The 20,633-nt window shown below is 61.6% G+C and overlaps 8 protein-coding genes across 8 annotated transcripts; 4 read left to right on the top strand and 4 right to left on the bottom strand.

Moving 5' to 3' along the window:
- Nucleotides 1-2,676: 2,676 nt before the first annotated feature.
- On the bottom strand, nucleotides 2,677-3,887 carry LOC137457177 (scale keratin-like). Its single transcript, XM_068168998.1, has 2 exons — nucleotides 3,790-3,887; nucleotides 2,677-3,452 (listed from the first exon to the last, which is right to left on the bottom strand). Exon 2 carries the CDS (start codon nucleotides 3,429-3,431, stop codon nucleotides 3,045-3,047), a length of 387 nt encoding a protein of 128 aa, XP_068025099.1. The 5' UTR covers nucleotides 3,432-3,452; nucleotides 3,790-3,887; the 3' UTR covers nucleotides 2,677-3,044.
- Nucleotides 3,888-4,801: 914 nt separating this feature from the next.
- On the top strand, nucleotides 4,802-5,574 carry LOC137457193 (scale keratin-like). The gene is made up of 2 exons (XM_068169017.1): nucleotides 4,802-4,884; nucleotides 5,004-5,574. The coding sequence occupies exon 2, from the start codon at nucleotides 5,027-5,029 to the stop codon at nucleotides 5,390-5,392; it is 366 nt and encodes a 121-aa protein (XP_068025118.1). The 5' UTR covers nucleotides 4,802-4,884; nucleotides 5,004-5,026; the 3' UTR covers nucleotides 5,393-5,574.
- Nucleotides 5,575-7,200: 1,626 nt separating this feature from the next.
- Nucleotides 7,201-8,319, bottom strand: LOC137457180 (scale keratin-like). The gene is made up of 2 exons (XM_068169002.1): nucleotides 8,223-8,319; nucleotides 7,201-7,885 (listed from the first exon to the last, which is right to left on the bottom strand). The coding sequence occupies exon 2, from the start codon at nucleotides 7,862-7,864 to the stop codon at nucleotides 7,478-7,480; it is 387 nt and encodes a 128-aa protein (XP_068025103.1). The 5' UTR covers nucleotides 7,865-7,885; nucleotides 8,223-8,319; the 3' UTR covers nucleotides 7,201-7,477.
- Nucleotides 8,320-9,222: 903 nt separating this feature from the next.
- Nucleotides 9,223-10,018, top strand: LOC137457200 (scale keratin-like). Its single transcript, XM_068169023.1, has 2 exons — nucleotides 9,223-9,317; nucleotides 9,427-10,018. Exon 2 carries the CDS (start codon nucleotides 9,450-9,452, stop codon nucleotides 9,834-9,836), a length of 387 nt encoding a protein of 128 aa, XP_068025124.1. The 5' UTR covers nucleotides 9,223-9,317; nucleotides 9,427-9,449; the 3' UTR covers nucleotides 9,837-10,018.
- A 1,592-nt stretch (nucleotides 10,019-11,610) lies between these two features.
- On the bottom strand, nucleotides 11,611-12,750 carry LOC137457199 (scale keratin-like). The gene is made up of 2 exons (XM_068169022.1): nucleotides 12,669-12,750; nucleotides 11,611-12,295 (listed from the first exon to the last, which is right to left on the bottom strand). The coding sequence occupies exon 2, from the start codon at nucleotides 12,272-12,274 to the stop codon at nucleotides 11,888-11,890; it is 387 nt and encodes a 128-aa protein (XP_068025123.1). The 5' UTR covers nucleotides 12,275-12,295; nucleotides 12,669-12,750; the 3' UTR covers nucleotides 11,611-11,887.
- A 941-nt stretch (nucleotides 12,751-13,691) lies between these two features.
- Nucleotides 13,692-14,461, top strand: LOC137457189 (scale keratin-like). The gene is made up of 2 exons (XM_068169012.1): nucleotides 13,692-13,763; nucleotides 13,870-14,461. Exon 2 carries the CDS (start codon nucleotides 13,893-13,895, stop codon nucleotides 14,277-14,279), a length of 387 nt encoding a protein of 128 aa, XP_068025113.1. The 5' UTR covers nucleotides 13,692-13,763; nucleotides 13,870-13,892; the 3' UTR covers nucleotides 14,280-14,461.
- A 1,626-nt stretch (nucleotides 14,462-16,087) lies between these two features.
- Nucleotides 16,088-17,208, bottom strand: LOC137457194 (scale keratin-like). The gene is made up of 2 exons (XM_068169018.1): nucleotides 17,110-17,208; nucleotides 16,088-16,772 (listed from the first exon to the last, which is right to left on the bottom strand). Exon 2 carries the CDS (start codon nucleotides 16,749-16,751, stop codon nucleotides 16,365-16,367), a length of 387 nt encoding a protein of 128 aa, XP_068025119.1. The 5' UTR covers nucleotides 16,752-16,772; nucleotides 17,110-17,208; the 3' UTR covers nucleotides 16,088-16,364.
- Nucleotides 17,209-18,175: 967 nt separating this feature from the next.
- On the top strand, nucleotides 18,176-18,904 carry LOC137457191 (scale keratin-like). The gene is made up of 2 exons (XM_068169015.1): nucleotides 18,176-18,204; nucleotides 18,313-18,904. Exon 2 carries the CDS (start codon nucleotides 18,336-18,338, stop codon nucleotides 18,720-18,722), a length of 387 nt encoding a protein of 128 aa, XP_068025116.1. The 5' UTR covers nucleotides 18,176-18,204; nucleotides 18,313-18,335; the 3' UTR covers nucleotides 18,723-18,904.
- The last annotated feature ends 1,729 nt before the right edge of the window (nucleotides 18,905-20,633 follow it).

A 20,633-nucleotide genomic window follows, 5' to 3' on the forward strand; every position in this document is an offset into this window, starting at 1 on the left:
GGAGCAACCTAGCCTTGGCATTGCCCAGCAATTTGTCTTGTCCTTCCCTAATTCCAGGGGACCTCATTGACCTAGGGTGGGTCTCAAGAGGGCAGGAGAATCAGCTGAGATCGTGGAGTGGTCATCACACACCAGCAGCTTTGGGGGCAGACTCAGCCCTGGGTGGGAACAGAGAGCCCTTGAATCACCGAGGCTGGAGAAGCCCTCTGAGGTCACCCAGCCCAACCATCAACCCAACCCCACCATGGCCACTCAACCATGGCCCCAAGAGCCATCTCTGCATGATTTATGAAGCTCCCCCCCTCCAGGGATGGGGACTGCACCCCCTGCCTGGGTAGCCTGTTCCAGTCCCTGACCACTCTTCCTGCAGGGCAGAAATTGTTCCTCATGGCCAACCTAAGCCCCTCCTGGGGCAGTTTTAGGCCATTTCTTTTCATCTCTCACCTGACACTGGAGAGAAACTGAAATTCAGCTTAAAAAGGGTCCCAGGGTGCTGCTGCTGGAGGAGATTTGAGGCAGGAAGGGAGAAGAATTCACCACCCAGAGGGGTTTGAAGCCCTATCTCTGCCCACAGCCCACCAGAGCAGGCAGAAATCAGAGGGAACCCCCAGAGCAGCAGATCCTTTGGCTAGTTTTGGAGGTGCTGTGGGGAGGGTCAGCTCTTGGCAGGCTCCTCCTGGGGCTTGCTGAGCCAGCAGAGCTTGGTCGTGGTTCCAGCAGCACTCATCAGCTGCCCTGCAGCCCAGCTGCTGTCTGCTGCTGTGCTGATGGATGGCAGCGTGGAGGGGATTGAGACACTGCCAGGGTGACACAACCACCTCTGCTTGCATCTGCAGGAAGCCAGGAGCTGCACAGCATTTCCTTTAATTAAATCATTAACTCCTGCCACTGCCAGCCATGGGGCAACCTTCCTGCAGCTTTGCCTTCATTAAGAGGCTCCTTGCAACATCCCTGATCAAACCTTCTGTTAGCAGGAGGAGTCACACGGGGCAAGGGGCAGGAAGTGGAGCCCCAGGAGGCTCCAGCTGAGCAGGAGGGGAAAGTTGTTTGGTGTGAGGCTGCTGGAGGCCTGGGGCAGGCTGCCCAGAGAGGTTGGGGAGAGCTTCCAACACCCCCCACCCCCCAGGCATAATGCCCCTGGGCAAGCTGCTGGGGAAGCCCTGCTGGGGCAGGGGATGGATTGCTGCACTCTGAGCAAAGCTGGGGATGGGAAGTGGAAACAACAACTGGCTAAGGGAAGTGCTCCCCAGCAACAGCTGCCCTGCATCTGCTGCAGGGGAAGGCAAAGCCAACTCTGCAGGGGAGGAAAGTGACCACTGACCACCTGCAGGGTACAGCTCAGGGCTTGGAGTTAGCTTTTACCACCAACCCTCATGGCTCTGCCTCAGGGCATCAAACACTCTCCACCTCAAAGCCTTCCCTTTCCTCTCCCCCCTTGAACCCTGCTTTGGATTTAACAACACAGGGACTGGAATGCTCCACTGGGCACAAAACAACATCTGGGGGTTCTCAGGGGGGGAAAGAAGAAGAGAAGAAGAAATAAAAGTGCTTAGTGTGGACTTTCCAAGCCTCTGAGGACCAAAGGCTATCAAAGCACTTCAGACATCCTGACTAATGGTTTCTGCATCTTGTTCTGTTGTCAGAACAGAACTTGCATGTCCCAGAGGTGAGTAATACCAGCAGGCTGGGCAGGGAGACTCCCTCACTCCTATCACTCTCCTAACCAGGTTGTGGTTCATAGCTGCAGGGCTGGCCAAGCCCTGTCCCTGCTCTCCATTCCCTTCTGTAGCACCCAAGATAGAATCACAGAATGGATTGGGTTGCAAGGGGCCTCTGGAGACCATCCAAGTCCAATGCCATAGCTAAAACAGCTTCCCCTGGAACAGGTCCCACAGGAAGGCATCCAGGAGTCTTGAGAGGAGGCTCCAGAAACTCTCTGGGCAGCCTGCTCCAGGCCTCCAGCACCCTCACAACAAGCAAGTTGCTCCTGCTGCTCAGCTGCAGCCTCCTGAGCTCCACTTTGTGTCCCTTGCCCCTTTGACTGCCCCTGGGTACCACTGAGCAGAGTCTGGCCCTAGCCTCTTGTCCCTGACAGCCTTCAGCTCCTGCTGAGCATTGCTCAGATCCCCTCTGGGGCTGCTCCACTCCAGGCTCTCAGCCCCAGGGCTCTCAGCCTTTGCTCCTCACAGAGCTGCTCCAGGCCCCTCAGCAGCTTCCCAGTCCTCTGCCTCCTTCACAGCATCTTCAGAAGGAGAGAGGGAGAGGGGGGTAGCAGGAGTGGGGGCTCAGCTAAAACCTTCTTGCTCTTTGCAGTCTCTAGAACCTGAAGCAGGCAGAAAGGCTGCAGCTGGACAGCTGCCTGCTGAAAGCAGGAGACAGCTTGAAAGTGAGAGAAAAGAGACACAGGATGGAAAGAGCTCTTTGAAAGCAGGAGTTCTGCTCTGCCTCCAGCAAAGCTGCCTGAAACTGGCCAGGAAGGCAAAGTGCTGCTGAAAGGAATCAAGAGCAGAGAACACACAGCGAGGGGGAATGCAGCACAGGGTGGTGAGGGGGACACAGAGGGCAAGGCTCAGGGCAGTGGAGCTGAAGCAGCTCTGTGCCAGGGGCAGGGCTGCACTCAGGGAAATGTTCAGCAGTGGTCAAAAACTTCAACAGAAAGACCAAAAATCACTGAAATATCGATGCACAAAAGATTTATTGGGAAAGTCCACGTGGAGGAAATCAGAACTCAAAGGAAGAGAAGAGAGAGGAGGAGAGAATGGAAAAGTGCAGCTAAAAGCTTTGACTCCTTCAGGATTGAACAACACTGAGGGCAAACCAAGGCAAATGCTGCAGAGGAGGAGAGAGACACAAAGAGAAGGAGGAGCTGAAAGGAGCTCAAAACACAAAGCAAAGTCAATTTACAACTGAGCAGAGCAGGGAAGAGAGAAGCTGAGGGGAAAGGGAAGGGTTAAAAGGACCCAGAGCAAAGGGTTAGGGAAAACAAAAAGGCTTCCAAGACACAGGACGGGAAACGGCTTCCAGGATGGAGCAGGGGCAGGGATCTAGCAGGGCCCGCAGGTGTCCCAGAGCTTCTTGGTGTAGCGAGGCAGCAGGCAAGGGCTGCAGGCAGGAGCAGCGTAGGGTCTGCCAAAGGTGCAGAGCCCCCCCGAGGCCTGGGTGGCGCCGGCGCCGTAGAGGCCCCCCAGCCCCAGGGAGCCCCCAAAGGCAGGGGCTCCGGAGGAGCCCACCACGGCTTGCTGGGGGAAGGAGCTGAGGATGGGGCCGGGGAAGGTGACGACGACAGGGGGCGGCTGGATGAAGGCCGTGGAGTCGGGGCACTGGCGGGCACACAGCTCGTTGCAGCTCTCAGCGATGGGCTGGGGCACGGCCACGCTGGTTTTGGGTGGGCACACGGTGGCCTTGGGTGGGCACAGGTCGTAGCAGGACATCGTTGTGGGCGAGAGCTGAGCCTGGAGGACGCAGAACAAAGCAGAGCAGTCAGGAGCAGGGATCAGATGCCAGAGAGGAGCAGATGGAGAGCTCAGAGCCAGCCCCTTGCCCACAGTGCCCACCCCTTGCCCTTCTGCCCGCAAGACACCCAAGTGCCCTGCTCTCTGCAGCCCTCCCCGGGCCCTCTCTCCACGCTGCCAGGGCACACCAAGCCCTCGCCGAGAGCCTGTGCAGGGCCTGGCTTGCAGGGTGCCGGCCGGGGGCTCATTCTCCGTGCCGCCCAACCTCCTGCAGCCCTGCCTGACCAAGCCCCGGACTGGTCCCTGCCACAGCACAGGGAGCCCCAGGGGCACTCACCGAGCCTTGAGCTGAGCAGAGGCAGGCAGGAGCAGTGGATGGCAGTGGCCGGCCAGGGCACAGCTTTTATGCTGTGGTGGCCAGCACGGGGAGGAGCTGCCAGGCTGGGGGCAGGAGGCTCTTGCTGGCCGAGCCCCTGCCTCCTCCCAGCCCGACACGGGGCTGTGCTGCTGACGCCGCTGCCTGCCCAGCCCCGAGCCGCTCGCCCAGCCCCGGCACTGCCCCACCCGGGGCTCTTGCCAGCTGCCACCTCCTGAGTGCCACCAGCCCTGCTGGCTCCCAGCCAGCACCAGGGACCAAGCCAGGGCACTCCTCTGCCCACTGCCTGCTCAGCACCGAGGGCCCAGCATTGCCCACTGCAGCAGGCAGCCTCCCTCTGCCTGCAGGCTTTGCCCATGCCCCTCTGCAAAGCTGGGCGACAAAGACCTCTCCTGCTCCTCCCTGACACCACAACCACACAGTTCCATAGGGAGCCTTCCAGCACAGCCTCTGCCAGCCCTGCCACATGTCTGCAATCCCCTTTCAACGTTCCCTACAGCCCCATGGCAGGGCAGGTGCCCGATGGCTCTCAGCACACAGAGCATCACAGAATCCTTTCACCTGGGAAGGATCTTTCTGAGGATGGATCCCAACTAGAAGGCAAGAGGAGATAGGAGAGGGCACAGCAAGGAGCTGTGCTGAGCAGGGCACAGCAAGAGTTCGATTGGGAGGCAAGGCTGAGGGCCCTGGGGATGTGCAGCCTGTCCAGGAGATGACTGAGTGGGGAAGTGCTCAGTGCTTAGAGGTGAGGAGGATGACACCACCTCAGAGGTGTCCCCAGAGGTGCCAGGGCTGGGGGTGATGTCTGCTGCCCTTGTGCCCACACAGCAGAAAGGGGAGGAAATGCTGGCAGTGGAATGTGCTGCTGTGGGGAGGGGAAGCTGAGTCAGGCAGAGGGGCAGGATCTGGGCAGCGCTGTCCTCCTTGGCAGCAGGGAGTGGCCCCTCTGCAGGCTGGCCCAGCTGCTGCTGAGCAATGGCAGGGCCCCTATAAAAGCTCTGCCCGTGCCACTGGCTGCCATCCACTGCTCTGGCCACCTTCTCCTCGGGGAACAGGGTAAGTGTGCCAGCGCTGCTGCTGCCTGCTGCTGCCTGCTGCTGCCTGCTGCTGCAGCCCTGCCCCTCCGCTGGGGCTCTGCCCTCTGCCTCTGCACTGCCATCTGTGCCCTCTTGCAGAACTGCGTCTGACCCGCCCCAAGATGTCCTGCTACGACCTGTGGCCACCCAGAACCAGCGTGGCCGTGCCCCAGCCCATCGCTGAGAGCTGCAACGAGCTGTGTGCCCGCCAGTGCCCCGACTCCACGGCCTTCATCCAGCCGCCCCCTGTCGTCGTCACCTTCCCCGGCCCCATCCTCAGCTCCTTCCCCCAGCAAGCCGTGGTGGGCTCCTCCGGAGCCCCTGCCTTTGGGGGCTCCCTGGGGCTGGGGGGCCTCTACGGCGCCGGCGCCACCCAGGCCTCGGGGGGGCTCTGCACCTTTGGCAGACCCTACGCTGCTCCTGCCTGCAGCCCTTGCCTGCTGCCTCGCTACACCAAGAAGCTCTGGGACACCTGCGGGCCCTGCTAGGCACAGCCCCACGCTGCCCCCACACCACTGCCCAGCACCACTGCCCCCATGCACAGTGAGCCTCTGCACAAGAGCCTTCTGAAGGCAGCAACCTCTGCCAGCAACCCTGCTGCCTCCTGCCCACCAGCTCCCTGCCCACCTCTCCTGCCTCTGTGTGCACAATAAATGTTTCTGGCATCCAACTTTGCTCTCTCTTGCTCCTCCTTGCAAGTCCGAAGACCATCAGGGGATGGGGGGCAGTTGCCTGGCTCCTGAGGGAGGTGCCAGCAGGGTCAGGGCTGCCCAGGTGAGGTGAGGGTGGGTGCTGTTGGGAGAGGAGGATGCAGGCAGCAGGCAGAGGAGAGAGAGCATTGCCTGGGGCTCGCAGGGTGTGTGGGCAGGGCAGAGAGCAGCACAGGCTGTGGCTGAGCTCCTCGGCCTGGGCTGCTCAGCGCAGAAGGGAGCAGCACCGCAGCTGCCAGCTCCCAGCCGGGAGGCTCTGTCCAGTGCTGAGCTCGCAGCGCAGATGTGGAGCTGCTGCAGAGGCTGCAGCCAAGGCCACGTAGGGCATGGAGGCAGAGGGAGAATCTCCCTGGGAAGAGCCCCAGCATCTGGGACTGTTGCTGTCGGCCAGGAGGAGTTTGAGGACATCTCTGGAAGGAGCACAAAGGGCTGAAGAGGAGGAGGAGTAAGGAAGAGGGAGCCAGGCTGCTTGCAGAGGTGTGCAGTGCCCAGAGAAGAAGCCATGGGTAGGAGCTCAGGCTGCAGGGACTGCAGGTCAGCATCCCAAAGGACTTGATCCCTGCGAGGCTGACTGAGCAGTGGCACAGGTGGTTGCCAGAGCCTGAAGAAAAGGAAGGAAAGGTTTGGGACTGTGGTAGAGAGAGAGAAAAAAGGAAACCACGTGGAAGAGAAATTATGAAGGCAAAGAGGAGAGGAATGGGATAGGAATGAAGAAAATGGAAAGGGATAATGGAGGGCAAGAATTAGGGAAAGGGGGAAGGGGAAGCAAATTTGTAGGTGAAGAACATTGAAAGAAATGAATGAACAGAATGGATAAGGGGAAGGAAAAGGGGGAAAAAGAAGAGGGGAGGCAATAGAATTGAGAAGAGGCAGAAGAAAATGAGATGAAAAAGGAAAAATATGTCAAAGAGGGAGAGAAAGTGAGGGGGAAGTGAAAACGAAAAGGGACATAAAGGGCGAAGAGGAAGGAGGCGTTGAAAGAGAAGTAGAAGAGGAAGATGAAGAAAGGAAAAGCAAAGGAGAATGGGAAATTGGATAGGAAAAAAGGGGAGAAGAAAGAGGAAGGAAAATTGAAGTGGAGGAAGGTGAGAAAAAGGAATGAAAAGTGAAGTAGAAGGACAAGAAGAGAAGGAAAGGAATTGAGGTGGGGAAGAGGAAGAAAAAGCAATTGAGAAGGGGTAGTGCAGGTGGCCACAACCTCTGCCCTCTGCATTCCCTTGCAGAGCCTTTAGCAGAGCTGTGCAGGCAGCGAGGGGCAGGAGCCTTGGCAGCTCTTGGCCCTGTCTGGCTGCAAGCCCCTGGGGCAGCTCTGCTCCTGTCCAGGGAGGCTGCAGCTGTGCAGTGTCCCCCGGGCTGCTTGTCCTGCATGCAGGGCAACTGAGCAGCTTTGGGTAGGGCCCTCAGAGCTGAGGACCAGGAGGCTGTGTGAGCAGAGGTGCCATGTCTGAGGGAAGCCCCAGAGACAGCTGATCAGGGCTTTGCTGGGGCTCAGGCAGTGCCCTGTCCCGGCCAGGGGGCAGCAAGTGCAGGGGGAAGGAGCCCTGAGGCCGGTCTGGGGCTGGCAAGGACACACGGAGAGGCAGGGGGTGGCTGCAGCATTGTTTTATTGCAAGGGCAGCAAAAGAGGCACTGGAGGCAGAGGAGTGGGGCAGAGGCAGGCAGCTTGTGCCTCCCTGCAGGCTTCCAGAGAGCTCTTCGGGCAGCTTTGTGTCAGCTGTGGCTGCTGCAGGGAGCAGCAAGTGTGCGGAGGAGGCCTGGAGGAGTGGAGGCTGTGGTCAGGGTGAGGAGGCAGGAGGAGAGGAGCAAGGAGCTGAAGGGGGAAGCGGAGCAGTGGGCGAGGAGCTGAGGCAGCTGGGGCTGTGCCTAGCAGGGCCCGCAGGTGTCCCAGAGCTTCTTGGTGTAGCGAGGCAGCAGGCAAGGGCTGCAGGCAGGAGCAGCGTAGGGTCTGCCAAAGGTGCAGAGCCCCCCCGAGGCCTGGGTGGCGCCGGCGCCGTAGAGGCCCCCCAGCCCCAGGGAGCCCCCAAAGGCAGGGGCTCCGGAGGAGCCCACCACGGCTTGCTGGGGGAAGGAGCTGAGGATGGGGCCGGGGAAGGTGACGACGACAGGGGGCGGCTGGATGAAGGCCGTGGAGTCGGGGCACTGGCGGGCACACAGCTCGTTGCAGCTCTCAGCGATGGGCTGGGGCACGGCCACGCTGGTTTTGGGTGGGCACACGGTGGCCTTGGGTGGGCACAGGTCGTAGCAGGACATCGTTGTGGGCGAGAGCTGAGCCTGGAGGACGCAGAACAAAGCAGAGCAGTCAGGAGCAGGGATCAGATGCCAGAGAGGAGCAGATGGAGAGCTCAGAGCCAGCCCCTTGCCCACAGTGCCCACCCCTTGCCCTTCTGCCCGCCAGAGCCCCGAGTGCCCTGCTCTCTGCAGCCCTCCCCGGGCCCTCTCTCCACGCTGCCAGGGCACACCAAGCCCTGGCCGAGAACCTGTGCAGGGCCTGGCTTGCAGGGTGCCGGCCGGGGGCTCATTCTCCGTGCCGCCCAACCTCCTGCAGGCCTGCCTGGCCAAGCCCCGGGCTGGTCCCTGCCACAGCACAGGGAGCCCCAGGGGCACCCACCGAGCCTTGAGCTGAGCAGAGGCAGGCAGGAGCAGTGGATGGCAGTGGCCGGCCAGGGCACAGCTTTTATGCTGTGTTGGCCAGCACGGGGAGGAGCTGCCAGGCTGGGGGCAGGAGGCTCTTGCTGGCCGAGCCCCTGCCTCCTCCCAGCCCGACACGGGGCTGTGCTGCTGACGCCGCTGCCTGCCCAGCCCCAAGCCGCTCGCCCAGCCCCGGCACTGCCCCACCCGGGGCTCTTGCCAGCTGCCACCTCCTGAGTGCCACCAGACCTGCTGGCTCCCAGCCAGCACCAGGGACCAAGCCAGGGCACTCCTCTGCCCACTGCCTGCTCAGCACCGAGGGCCCAGCACTGCCCACTCCAGCAGGCAGCCTCCCTCTGCCTGCAGGCTTTGCCCATGCCCCTCTGCAAAGCTGGGCGACAAAGACCTCTCCTGCTCCTCCCTGACACCACAGCCACACAGTTCCATAGGGAGCCTTCCAGCACAGCCTCTGCCAGCCCTGCCCCACTCCTCCCATTCCCTCTCAGGGGTCCATACAGCCCCATGTCAGGGCAGGTGTCCGTTGGCTCTCAGCACACAGAGCATCACAGAATCCTTTCACCTGGGAAGGATCTTTCTGAGGATTGATCCCAACTAGAAGGCAAGAGGAGATAGGAGAGGGCACAGCAAGGAGCTGTGCTGAGCAGGGCACAGCAAGAGTTCGATTGGGAGGCAAGGCTGAGTGCCCTGGGGCTGTGCAACTTGTCCAGGAGATGACTGAGTGGGGAAGTGCTCAGTGCTTAGGGGTGAGGAGGATGACACCACCTCAGAGGTGTCCCCAGAGGTGCCAGGGCTGGGGGTGATGCCTGCTGCCCTTGTGCCCACACAGCAGAAAGGGGAGGAAATGCTGGCAGTGGAATGTGCTGCTGTGGGGAGGGGAAGCTGAGTCAGGCAGAGGGGCAGGATCTGGGCAGCCCTGTCCTCCTTGGCAGCAGGGAGTGGCCCCTCTGCAGGCTGGCCCAGCTGCTGCTGAGCAATGGCAGAGGCCCTATAAAAGCTCTGCCCGTGCCACTGGCTGCCATCCACTGCTCTGGACACCTTCTCCTCGGGGAACAGGGTAAGTGTGCCAGCGCTGCTGCCTGCTGCTGCTGCCTGCTGCTGCAGCCCTGCCCCTCCGCTGGGGCTCTGCCCTCTGCCTCTGCACTGCCATCTGTGCCCTCTTGCAGAGCTGCATCTGACCCGCCCCAAGATGTCCTGCTACGACCTGTGCCCACCCAAAGTCGACGTGTGCCCACCCAGAACCAGCGTGGCCGTGCCCCAGCCCATCGCTGAGAGCTGCAACGAGCTGTGTGCCCGCCAGTGCCCCGACTCCACGGCCTTCATCCAGCCGCCCCCTGTCGTCGTCACCTTCCCCGGCCCCATCCTCAGCTCCTTCCCCCAGCAAGCCGTGGTGGGCTCCTCCGGAGCCCCTGCCTTTGGGGGCTCCCTGGGGCTGGGGGGCCTCTACGGCGCCGGCGCCACCCAGGCCTCGGGGGGGCTCTGCACCTTTGGCAGACCCTACGCTGCTCCTGCCTGCAGCCCTTGCCTGCTGCCTCGCTACACCAAGAAGCTCTGGGACACCTGCGGGCCCTGCTAGGCACAGCCCCACGCTGCCCCCACACCACGGCCCAGCACCACTGCCCCCATGCACAGTGAGCCTCTGCACAAGAGCCTTCTGAAGGCAACAACCTCTGCCAGCAGCCCTGCTGCCTCCTGCCCACCAGCTCCCTGACCACCTCTCCTGCCTCTGTGTCCTCAATAAATCTTTCTGGCATCTGACTTTGCTCTCTCTTGCTCCTCCTTGCACGTCTGAAGACCATCAGGGGGTGGGCGGCAGGTGCCTGGCTCCTGAGGGAGGTGCCAGCAGGGTCAGAGCTGCCCAGGAGAGGTGAGGGTGGGTGCTGTTGGGAGAGGAGGATGCAGGTAGCAGGCAGAGGAGAGGGAGCCTTGCCTGGGGCTCGCAGGGTGTGTGGGCAGGGCAGAGAGCAGCACAGGCTGTGGCTGAGCTCCTCGGCCTGGGCTGCTCAGCGCTGAAGGGAGCAGCACCGCAGCTGCCAGCTCCCAGCCGGGAGGCTCTGTCCAGTGCTGAGCTCGCAGCGCAGATGTGGAGTTGCTGCAGAGGCTGCAGCCAAGGCCACGCAGGGCATGGAGGCAGAGAGAGCATCTCCCTGGGCAGAGCCTCAGCGTCTGCGACTGTTGCTGTCGGCCAGGAGGAGCTTGAGGGCATCTCTGGAAGGAACACAAACGGCTGAACAGGAGGAATGAGGAAGAGGGAGCCAGGCTGCTTGCAGAGGTATGCTGTGGCCAGAGAAGAGTCCATGGGCAGCAGCTCAGGCTGCAGGGACTGCAGCGCAGCATCTCAAAGGACTTGAAGCCTGCGAGGGTGGCTGAGCAGTGGCACAGGTTGTTCCAGAGGCTGAAGGAAAGGAAGGAATGGTTTGGGGATGTGGTAAAGAGAGAGAAAAAAGGAAACCACGTGGAAAAGGGATTATCAAGGCAAAGAGGAGAGGAATGGGACAGAGATGAAGAAAATGGAAAGGGATAATGGAGGAGAAGAATTAGGGAAAGGGGGAAGGGAAAGCCAATTTGTAGGTAAAGAACATTGAAAGAAATGAATGAACGGAATGGATAAGGGGAAGGAAAAGGGGGAAAAAATTGGGGGGGGGGCAGTGCAAATGAGATGAGGTAGAAGAAAATTAAAAGACAGTGGAAAAAGAATCAGAAGAAGCTGAGAAATTGAAGGGGAAGTGAAGGAAGAGGTGGTAAAGAAAGGAAAATGAAGGGAGAAGAGGAAGGAGGAGATGAAAGAGAAGAGGACGGAGACATAAAAAGGGGAGAAGGAAGAGGAAGGGAAATTGGAGGGGAAGAAGGTGAAGAAAAGGAATGAAAAGTGAAGTGGAAAGAGTAGAAGAGGAGGAAAGGAAATGAGTTTGGGAAGAGGAAGAAAAAGCAATTGAGAAGGGGTAGTGCAGGTGGCCACAACCTCTGCCCTCTGCCTGCCCTTGCACAGCCTTCAGCAGAGCTGTGCAGGCACCGAGGGGCAGCAGCCTTGGCAGATCTTGGCCTTGGCTGGCTGCAAGCCCCTGGGGCAGCTCTGCTCCTGTCCAGGGAGTCTGCAGCTGTGCAGTGTCCCCCGGGCTGCTTGTCCTGCATGCAGGGCAACTGAGCAGCTTTGGGCAGGGCCCTCAGAGCTGAGGACCAGGAGGCTGTGTGGGAAGAGGTGCCAGGGCTGGGGGGTTCCCCCGAGACAGCTGATCAGGGCTGTGCTGGGGCTCAGGCAGTACACTGTCCCAGCCAGGGGGCAGCAAGTGCAGGGGGAAGGAGCCCTGAGGCCGGTCTGGGGCTGGCAAGGACACACGGAGAGGCAGGGGGTGGCTGCAGCATTGTTTTATTGCAAGGGCAGCAAAAGAGGCACTGGAGACAGAGGAGTGGGGCAGAGGCAGGCAGCTTGTGCCTCCCTGCAGGCTTGCAGAGAGCTCTTCGGGCAGCTTTGTGTCAGCTGTGGCTGCTGCAGGGAGCAGCAAGTGTGCGGAGGAGCCCTGGAAGAGTGGAGCCTGTGGTCAGGGTGAGGAGGCAGGAGGAGAGGAGCAAGGAGCTGAAGGGGGAAGCGCAGCAGTGGGCAAGGAGCTGAGGCATCTGGGGCTGTGCCTAGCAGGGCCCGCAGGTGTCCCAGAGCTTCTTGGTGTAGCGAGGCAGCAGGCAAGGGCTGCAGGCAGGAGCAGCGTAGGGTCTGCCAAAGGTGCAGAGCCCCCCTGAGCCCTGGGTGGCGCCGGCGCCGTAGAGGCCCCCCAGCCCCAGGGAGCCCCCAAAGGCAGGGGCTCCGGAGGAGCCCACCACGGCTTGCTGGGGGAAGGAGCTGAGGATGGGGCCGGGGAAGGTGACGACGACAGGGGGCGGCTGGATGAAGGCCGTGGAGTCGGGGCACTGGCGGGCACACAGCTCGTTGCAGCTCTCAGCGATGGGCTGGGGCACGGCCACGCTGGTTTTGGGTGGGCACACGGTGGCCTTGGGTGGGCACAGGTCGTAGCAGGACATCGTTGTGGGCGAGTGCTGAGCCTGGAGGACGCAGAACAAAGCAGAGCAGTCAGGAGCAGGGATCAGATCCCAGAGCAGAGCAGATGGAGATCTCGGAGCCAGCCCCTTGCCCACAGTGCCCACCCCTTCCCTTCTGCCCGCCAGAGCCCCGAGTGCCCTGCTCTCTGCAGCCCTCCCCGGGCCCTCTCTCCACGCTGCCAGGGCACACCAAGCCCTCCCCGAGAGCCTGTGCAGGGCCTGGCTTGCAGGGTGCCGGCCGGGGACTCCTTCCTCCTCCTGCAGCCCTGCCCGCCCAAGCCTGCTGCCAGCCTGCCCGCTGCTGCCAGAGCTCTCCTGGCCAGCGAGGCCCCGGGCTGGTCCCTGCCACAGCACAGGGAGCCCCAGGGGCACCCACCGAGCCTTGAGCTGAGCAGAGGCAGGCAGGAGCAGTGGATGGCAGTGGCCGGCCAGGGCACAGCTTTTATGCTGTGACGGCCAGCACGGGGAGGAGCTGCCAGGCTGGGGGCAGGAGGCTCTTGCTGGCCGAGCCCCTGCCTCCTCCCAGCCCGACACGGGGCTGTGCTGCTGACGCCGCTGCCTGCCCAGCCCCAAGCCGCTCGCCCAGCCCCGGCACTCCCCCACCCGGGGCTCTTGCCAGCTGCCACCTCCTGAGTGCCACCAGCCCTGCTGGCTCCCAGCCAGCACCAGGGACCAAGCCAGGGCACTCCTCTGCCCACTGCCTGCTCAGCAGCGAGGGCCCAGCATTGTCCACTCCAGCAGGCAGCCTCCCTCTGCCTGCTGGCTTTGCCCATGCCCCTCTGCAAAGCTGGGCGACAAAGACCTCTCCTGCTCCTCCCTGACACCACAACCACACAGTTCCATAGGGAGCCTTCCAGCACAGCCTCTGCCAGCCCTGCCCCACTCCTCCCATTCCCTCTCAGCAGTCCCTACAGCCCCATGGCAGGGCAGGTGCCCGATGGCTCTCAGCACACAGAGCATCACAGAATCCTTTCACCTGGGAAGGATCTTTCTGAGGATTGATCCAAACTGGAGGGCAAGAAAAGATAGGAGAGGGCACAGCAAGGAGCTGTGTTGAGCAGGGCACAGCAAGAGTTCGATTGGGAGGCAAGGCTGAGGGCCCTGGGGATGTGCAGCCTGTCCAGGAGTTGTCTGAGTGGGGAAGTGCTCAGTGCTTAGGGGTGAGGAGGATGACACCACCTCAGAGGTGTCCCCAGAGGCACCTGAGCTGGGGGTGATGCCTGCTGCCCTTGTGTCCACACAGCAGAAAGGAGAGGAAATGCTGGCAGTGGAATGTGCTGCTGTGGGGAGGGGAAGCTGAGTCAGGCAGAGGGGCAGGATCTGGGCAGCCCTGTCCTCCGTGGCAGCAGGGAGTGGCCCCTCTGCAGGCTGACCCAGCTGCTGCTGAGCAATGGCAGGGCCCCTATAAAAGCTCTGCCCGCGCCACTGGCTGCCATCCACTGCTCTGGCCACCTTCTCCTCGGGGAACAGGGTAAGTGTGCCAGCGCTGCTGCTGCTGCTGCCTGCTGCTGCAGCCCTGTCCCTCCGCCTGGGGCTCTGCCCTCTGCCTCTGCACTGCCATCTGTGCCCTCTTGCAGAGCTGCATCTGACCCGCCCCAAGATGTCCTGCTACGACCTGTGCCCACCCAAGGCCGACGTGTGCCCACCCAAAACCAGCGTGGCCGTGCCCCAGCCCATCGCTGAGAGCTGCAACGAGCTGTGTGCCCGCCAGTGCCCCGACTCCACGGCCTTCATCCAGCCGCCCCCTGTCGTCGTCACCTTCCCCGGCCCCATCCTCAGCTCCTTCCCCCAGCAAGCCGTGGTGGGCTCCTCCGGAGCCCCTGCCTTTGGGGGCTCCCTGGGGCTGGGGGGCCTCTACGGCGCCGGCGCCACCCAGGCCTCGGGGGGGCTCTGCACCTTTGGCAGACCCTACGCTGCTCCTGCCTGCAGCCCTTGCCTGCTGCCTCGCTACACCAAGAAGCTCTGGGACACCTGCGGGCCCTGCTAGGCACAGCCCCACGCTGCCCCCACACCACTGCCCAGCACCACTGCCCCCATGCACAGTGAGCCTCTGCACAAGAGCCTTCTGAAGGCAACAACCTCTGCCAGCAGCCCTGCTGCCTCCTGCCCACCAGCTCCCTGACCACCTCTCCTGCCTCTTTGTCCTCAATAAATGTTTCTGGCATCTGACTTTGCTCTCTCATGCCCCTTCTTCCACTATCAGGGGTGGGGGGCGGGTGCCTGGCTCCTGAGAGAGGTCCCAGCAGGGTTAGGGCTGCCCAGGGTAGGTGAGGGTGGGTGCTGTTGGGAGAGGAGGATGCAGGCAGCAGGCAGAGGAGAGGGAGCCTTGCCTGTGGCTCGCAGGGTGTGTGGGCAGGGCAGAGAGTAGCACAGGCTCTGGCTGAGCTCCTCGGCCTGGGCTGCTCAGCGCAGAAGGGAGCAGCACCGCAGCTGCCAGCTCCCAGCCGGGAGGCTCTGTCCAGTGCTGAGCTCGCAGCACAGATGTGGAGCTGCTGCAGAGGCTGCAGCCAAGGCCACGCAGGGCATGGAGAGAGCATCTCTCTGGGCAGAGCCTCATCGTCTGGGACTGTTGCTGCCTGTCAGGAGGAGCTTGAGGACATCTCTAGAAGGAGCAAAAAGTCAGAGGAGGAGGAGGAGGGAGGAAGAGGGAGCCAGGCTGCTTGCAGAGGTGTGCAGTGGCCAGAGAAGAGGCCATGGGCAGCAGCTCAGGCTGTAGGGACTGCAGCTCAGCCTCCCACAGGACTTGATCCGTGTGAGGCTTACTGAGCAGTGGCACAGGTTGTTGCCAGAGGCTGAAGGAAAGGAAGGAAAGGTTTGGGGATGTGCTATGGAGACAGAAAAAGGGAAATGACATGGAAAAGAGATTATGAAGCAAAGAGAAGAGAAATGGGATGGGTCAGAAGAAAAAGAAAAGAGCAAATAGTGGAGAAGAAGTAGGGAAAGAGGGAAGGGAAAGGTTAAGCTAATTGGAAGGTGAGGAGAAATTAATGAACAGAATGGATAAGGGGAATGGAAAGGGACAAAAAATTGGGGGAGGCAGTGCAAATGAGATGAGGTAGAAGGAAATTAAAAGACAGTGGAAAAAGAATCAGAAGAAGCAGAGAAAGTGAAGGGGAAGTGAAAGAAGAGGTTATAAAGAAAGGAAAATTAGGGGAGAAGAGGAAGGAGCAGATGAAAGAGAAGAGGAAGATGGAAATAAATGTTAGGAATAGAAAAGGGGAAGGGAAAAATGGAGACAAGAAAAGGGGAGCAGGAAGAGGAAGGGAAATTGGAGGGGAAGAAGGTGAAAAAAGGAATGAAAAGTGAAGTGGAAGGAGAAGAAGAGGAGGAAATGAAATGAGTTGGGGAAGAGAAAGAAAAAGCAATTGAGAAGGGGTAGTGCAGGTGGCCACAACCTCTGCCCTCTGCCTTCCCTTGCAGAGCCTTCAGCAGAGCTGTGCAGGCAGCGAGGGGCAGGAACCTTGGCAGCTCTTGGCACTGTCTGGCTGCAAGCCCCTGGGGCAGCTCTGCTCCTGCCCAGGGAGTCTGCAGCTGTGCAGTGCCTCCCGGGCTGCTTGTCCTGCAGGCAAGGTACCTGAGTACTACCCTGAGTAGCTTTGGGCAGGGCCCCTCAGGCTGAGGGCCAGGAGACTGTGTAGGCAGAGGTACCAGGCCTGGGGGGTTCCCCAGAGGCAGCTAAGCAGGGCTGTACTGGGGCTCAGGCAGTGTCCTGTCCCTGCCAGGGGGCAGCAAGTGCAGGGGGAAGGAGCCCTGAGGCCGGTCTGGGGCTGGCAAGGACACACGGAGAGGCAGGGGGTGGCTGCAGCATTGTTTTATTGCAAGGGCAGCAAAAGAGGCACTGGAGGCAGAGGAGTGGGGCGGAGGCAGGCAGCTTGTGCCTCCCTGCAGGCTTGCAGAGAGCTCTTCGGGCAGCTTTGTGTCAGCTGTGGCTGCTGCAGGGAGCAGCAAGTGTGCGGAGGAGCCCTGGAGGAGTGGAGGCTGTGGGCAGGGTGAGGAAGCAGGAGGAGAGGAGCAAGGAGCTGAAGGGGGAAGCGGAGCAGTGGGCGAGGAGCTGAGGCAGCTGGGGCTGTGCCTAGCAGGGCCCGCAGGTGTCCCAGAGCTTCTTGGTGTAGCGAGGCAGCAGGCAAGGGCTGCAGGCAGGAGCAGCGTAGGGTCTGCCAAAGGTGCAGAGCCCCCCCGAGCCCTGGGTGGCGCCGGCGCCGTAGAGGCCCCCCAGCCCCAGGGAGCCCCCAAAGGCAGGGGCTCCGGAGGAGCCCACCACGGCTTGCTGGGGGAAGGAGCTGAGGATGGGGCCGGGGAAGGTGACGACGACAGGGGGCGGCTGGATGAAGGCCGTGGAGTCGGGGCACTGGCGGGCACACAGCTCGTTGCAGCTCTCAGCGATGGGCTGGGGCACGGCCACGCTGGTTCTGGGTGGGCACACGGTGGCCTTGGGTGGGCACAGGTCGTAGCAGGACATCGTTGTGGGCGAGAGCTGAGCCTGGAGGACGCAGAACAAAGCAGAGCAGTCAGGAGCAGGGATCAGATGCCAGAGAGGAGCAGATGGAGATCTCGGAGCCAGCCCCTTGCCCACAGTGCCCACCCCTTGCCCTTCTGCCCGCCAGAGCCCCGAGTTCCCTGCTCTCTGCAGCCCTCCCCGGGCCCTCTCTCCACGCTGCCAGGGCACACCAAGCCCTCGCCGAGAGCCTGTGCAGGGCCTGGCTTGCAGGGTGCCGGCCGGGGGCTCATTCTCCGTGCCGCCCAACCTCCTGCAGCCCTGCCTGACCAAGCCCCGGACTGGTCCCTGCCACAGCACAGGGAGCCCCAGGGGCACTCACCGAGCCTTGAGCTGAGCAGAGGCAGGCAGGAGCAGTGGATGGCAGTGGCCGGCCAGGGCACAGCTTTTATGCTGTGTTGGCCAGCACGGGGAGGAGCTGCCAGGCTGGGGGCAGGAGGCTCTTGCTGGCCGAGCCCCTGCCTCCTCCCAGCCCGACACGGGGCTGTGCTGCTGACGCCGCTGCCTGCCCAGCCCCAAGCCGCTCGCCCAGCCCCGGCACTCCCCCACCCGGGGCTCTTGCCAGCTGCCACCTCCTGAGTGCCACCAGCCCTGCTGGCTCCCAGCCAGCACCAGGGACCAAGCCAGGGCACTCCTCTGCCCACTGCCTGCTCAGCACCGAGGGCCCAGCATTGTCCACTCCAGCAGGCAGCCTCCCTCTGCCTGCAGGCTTTGCCCATGCCCCTCTGCAAAGCTGGGCGACAAAGACCTCTCCTGCTCCTCCCTGACACCACAACCACACAGTTCCATAGGGAGCCTTCCAGCACAGCCTCTGCCAGCCCTGCCCCACTCCTCCCATTCCCTCTCAGCAGTCCCTACAGCCCCATGGCAGGGCAGGTGCCCGATGGCTCTCAGCACACAGAGCATCACAGAATACTTTCACCGTGGAGGGATCTTTCTGAGGATGGATCCAAACTAGAAGGCAAGAGGAGATAGGAGAGGGCAGAGCAAGGAGCTGTGCTGAGGAGGGCACATAAACAGCTCTGTTGAGAGGCAAGGCTGAGAGCCCTGGGGATGTGCAGCCTGTCCAGGAGATGACTGAGTGGGGAAGTGCTCAGTGCTTAGGGGTGAGGAGGATGAGGCCACCTCAGAGGTGTCCCCAGAGGTGCCAGGGCTGGGGGTGATGCCTGCTGCCCTTGTGCCCACACAGCAGAAAGGGGAGGAAATGCTGGCAGTGGAATGTGCTGCTGTGGGGAGGGGAAGCTGAGTCAGGCAGAGGGGCAGGGTCTGGGCAGCGCTGTCCTCCTTGGCAGCAGGGAGTGGCCCCTCTGCAGGCTGGCCCAGCTGCTGCTGAGCAATGGCAGGGCCCCTATAAAAGCTCTGCCCGTACCACTGGCTGCCATCCACTGCTCTGGCCACCTTCTCCTCGGGGAACAGGGTAAGTGTGCCAGCGCTGCTGCTGCTGCTGCTGCCTGCTGCTGCAGCCCTGCCCCTCCGCTGGGGCTCTGCCCTCTGCCTCTGCACTGCCATCTGTGCCCTCTTGCAGAGCTGCGTCTAACCCGCCCCAAGATGTCCTGCTACGACCTGTGCCCACCCAAGGCCGACGTGTGCCCACCCAGAACCAGCGTGGCCGTGCCCCAGCCCATCGCTGAGAGCTGCAACGAGCTGTGTGCCCGCCAGTGCCCCGACTCCACGGCCTTCATCCAGCCGCCCCCTGTCGTCGTCACCTTCCCCGGCCCCATCCTCAGCTCCTTCCCCCAGCAAGCCGTGGTGGGCTCCTCCGGAGCCCCTGCCTTTGGGGGCTCCCTGGGGCTGGGGGGCCTCTACGGCGCCGGCGCCACCCAGGGCTCGGGGGGGCTCTGCACCTTTGGCAGACCCTACGCTGCTCCTGCCTGCAGCCCTTGCCTGCTGCCTCGCTACACCAAGAAGCTCTGGGACACCTGCGGGCCCTGCTAGGCACAGCCCCACGCTGCCCCCACACCACTGCCCAGCACCACTGCCCCCATGCACAGTGAGCCTCTGCACAAGAGCCTTCTGAAGGCAACAACCTCTGCCAGCAGCCCTGCTGCCTCCTGCCCACCAGCTCCCTGACCACCTCTCCTGCCTCTTTGTCCTCAATAAATGTTTCTGGCATCCGACTTTGCTCTCTCTTGCTCCTCCTTGCAAGTCCGAAGACCATCAGGGGATGGGGGGCAGTTGCCTGGCTTCTGAGGTATGTGACAGCAGGGTCAGGGCTGTCCAGGTGAGGTGAGGGTGGGTGCTGTTGGGAGAGGAGGATGCAGGCAGCAGGCAGAGGAGGGAGAGCCTTGCCTGGGGCTCGCAGGGTGTGTGGGCAGGGCAGAGAGCAGCACAGGCTCTGGCTGAGCTCCTCGGCCTGGGCTGCTCAGCGCAGAAGGGAGCAGCAGCGCAGCTGCCAGCTCCCAGCCGGGAGGCTCTGTCCAGTGCTGAGCTCGCAGCGCAGATGCGGAGCTGCTGCAGAGGCTTCAGCCAAGGCCACGCAGGGCATGGAGGCAGAGGGAGAATCTCCCTGGGAAGAGGCCCAGCATCTGGGACTGTTGCTGTCGGCCAGGAGGAGTTTGAGGACATCTCTGGAAGGAGCACAAAGGGCTGAAGAGGAGGAGGAGTAAGGAAGAGGGAGCCAGGCTGCTTGCAGAGGTGTGCAGTGCCCAGAGTAGAGGCCATGGGTAGGAGCTCAGGCTGCAGGGACTGCAGGTCAGCATCCCAAAGGACTTGATCCCTGCGAGGCTGACTGAGCAGTGGCACAGGTGGTTGCCAGAGCCTGAAAAAAAGGAAGGAAAGGTTTGGGACTGTGGTAGAGAGAGAGAAAAAAGAATAGTGAAGAGGTGATTGGGAACAGTCAGCATGGCTTTGCCAAGGGCAAATCCTGCCTGACCAACCTGGTTGCCTTCTATGAGCAGGTGACAAAATTAATAGATGAGGGGCGAGCAACTGATGTCGTTTACCTGGACCTGAGCAAAGCCTTCGACACTGTCCCGCACCACATCCTCGTCTCCAAACTGGTGACACATGGGTTTGATTGGTGGACCACTAGATGGATAAGGAACTGGCTTGATGGCCGCACCCAAAGAGTGGCTGTCAATGGCTCCATGTCCCAGTGGAGGCCAGTGACAAATGGAGTCCCTCAGGGATCAGTCCTGGGACCTATCTTATTCAACATCTTTGTGGGGGACATGGACAGTGGCATTGAGTGCACCCTCAGCAAGTTTGCTGATGACACCAAGCTGTGTGGTGCAGCAGACACGCTGGAGGGAAGGGAGGCCATCCAGAGGGACCTTGACAGGCTGGAGAGGTGGGCACAGGCCAACCTCATGAAGTTCAATAAGAGCAAGTGCAGGGTCCTGCATCTGGGTCGAGGCAATCCCAGGCACAAATACAGGCTGGGCAGTGACTGGCTGGAGGATAGCCCTGAGGAGAGAGACTTGGGGGTGCTGGTGGACAAAAAGCTCAACATGAGCTCTCAGTGTGCGCTTGCAGCCCGCAAAGCCAATCAGATCCTGGGCTGCATCAGGAGAAGTGTGGCTAGCAGGTCGAGGGAGGTGATCCTCCCCCTCTACTCAGCCCTGGTGAGACCCCACCTGGAGTACTGTGTCCAGTTCTGGAGCCCCTATTACAAGAGGGATGTGGAGGTGCTGGAACGTGTCCAGAGAAGGGCCACGAGGATGATCAGAGGGCTGGAGCACCTCTCCTATGAGGACAGACTGAAGGAGTTGGGGCTGTTCAGTCTGCAGAAGAGAAGGCTCCCAGGTGACCTAATTGTCGCCTTCCAGTATCTGAAGGGGGCCTACAGGAAGGCAGGGGAAGGACTTCTCAGGATATCAGGTAGTGATAGGACTAGGGGGAATGGAG

Source organism: Melanerpes formicivorus, unplaced genomic scaffold (assembly GCF_026170545.1).
Source record: "Melanerpes formicivorus ecotype bairdi unplaced genomic scaffold, bMelFor1.0.p_v2 SCAF_164, whole genome shotgun sequence".
Classification (NCBI taxonomy): domain Eukaryota; kingdom Metazoa; phylum Chordata; class Aves; order Piciformes; family Picidae; genus Melanerpes; species Melanerpes formicivorus.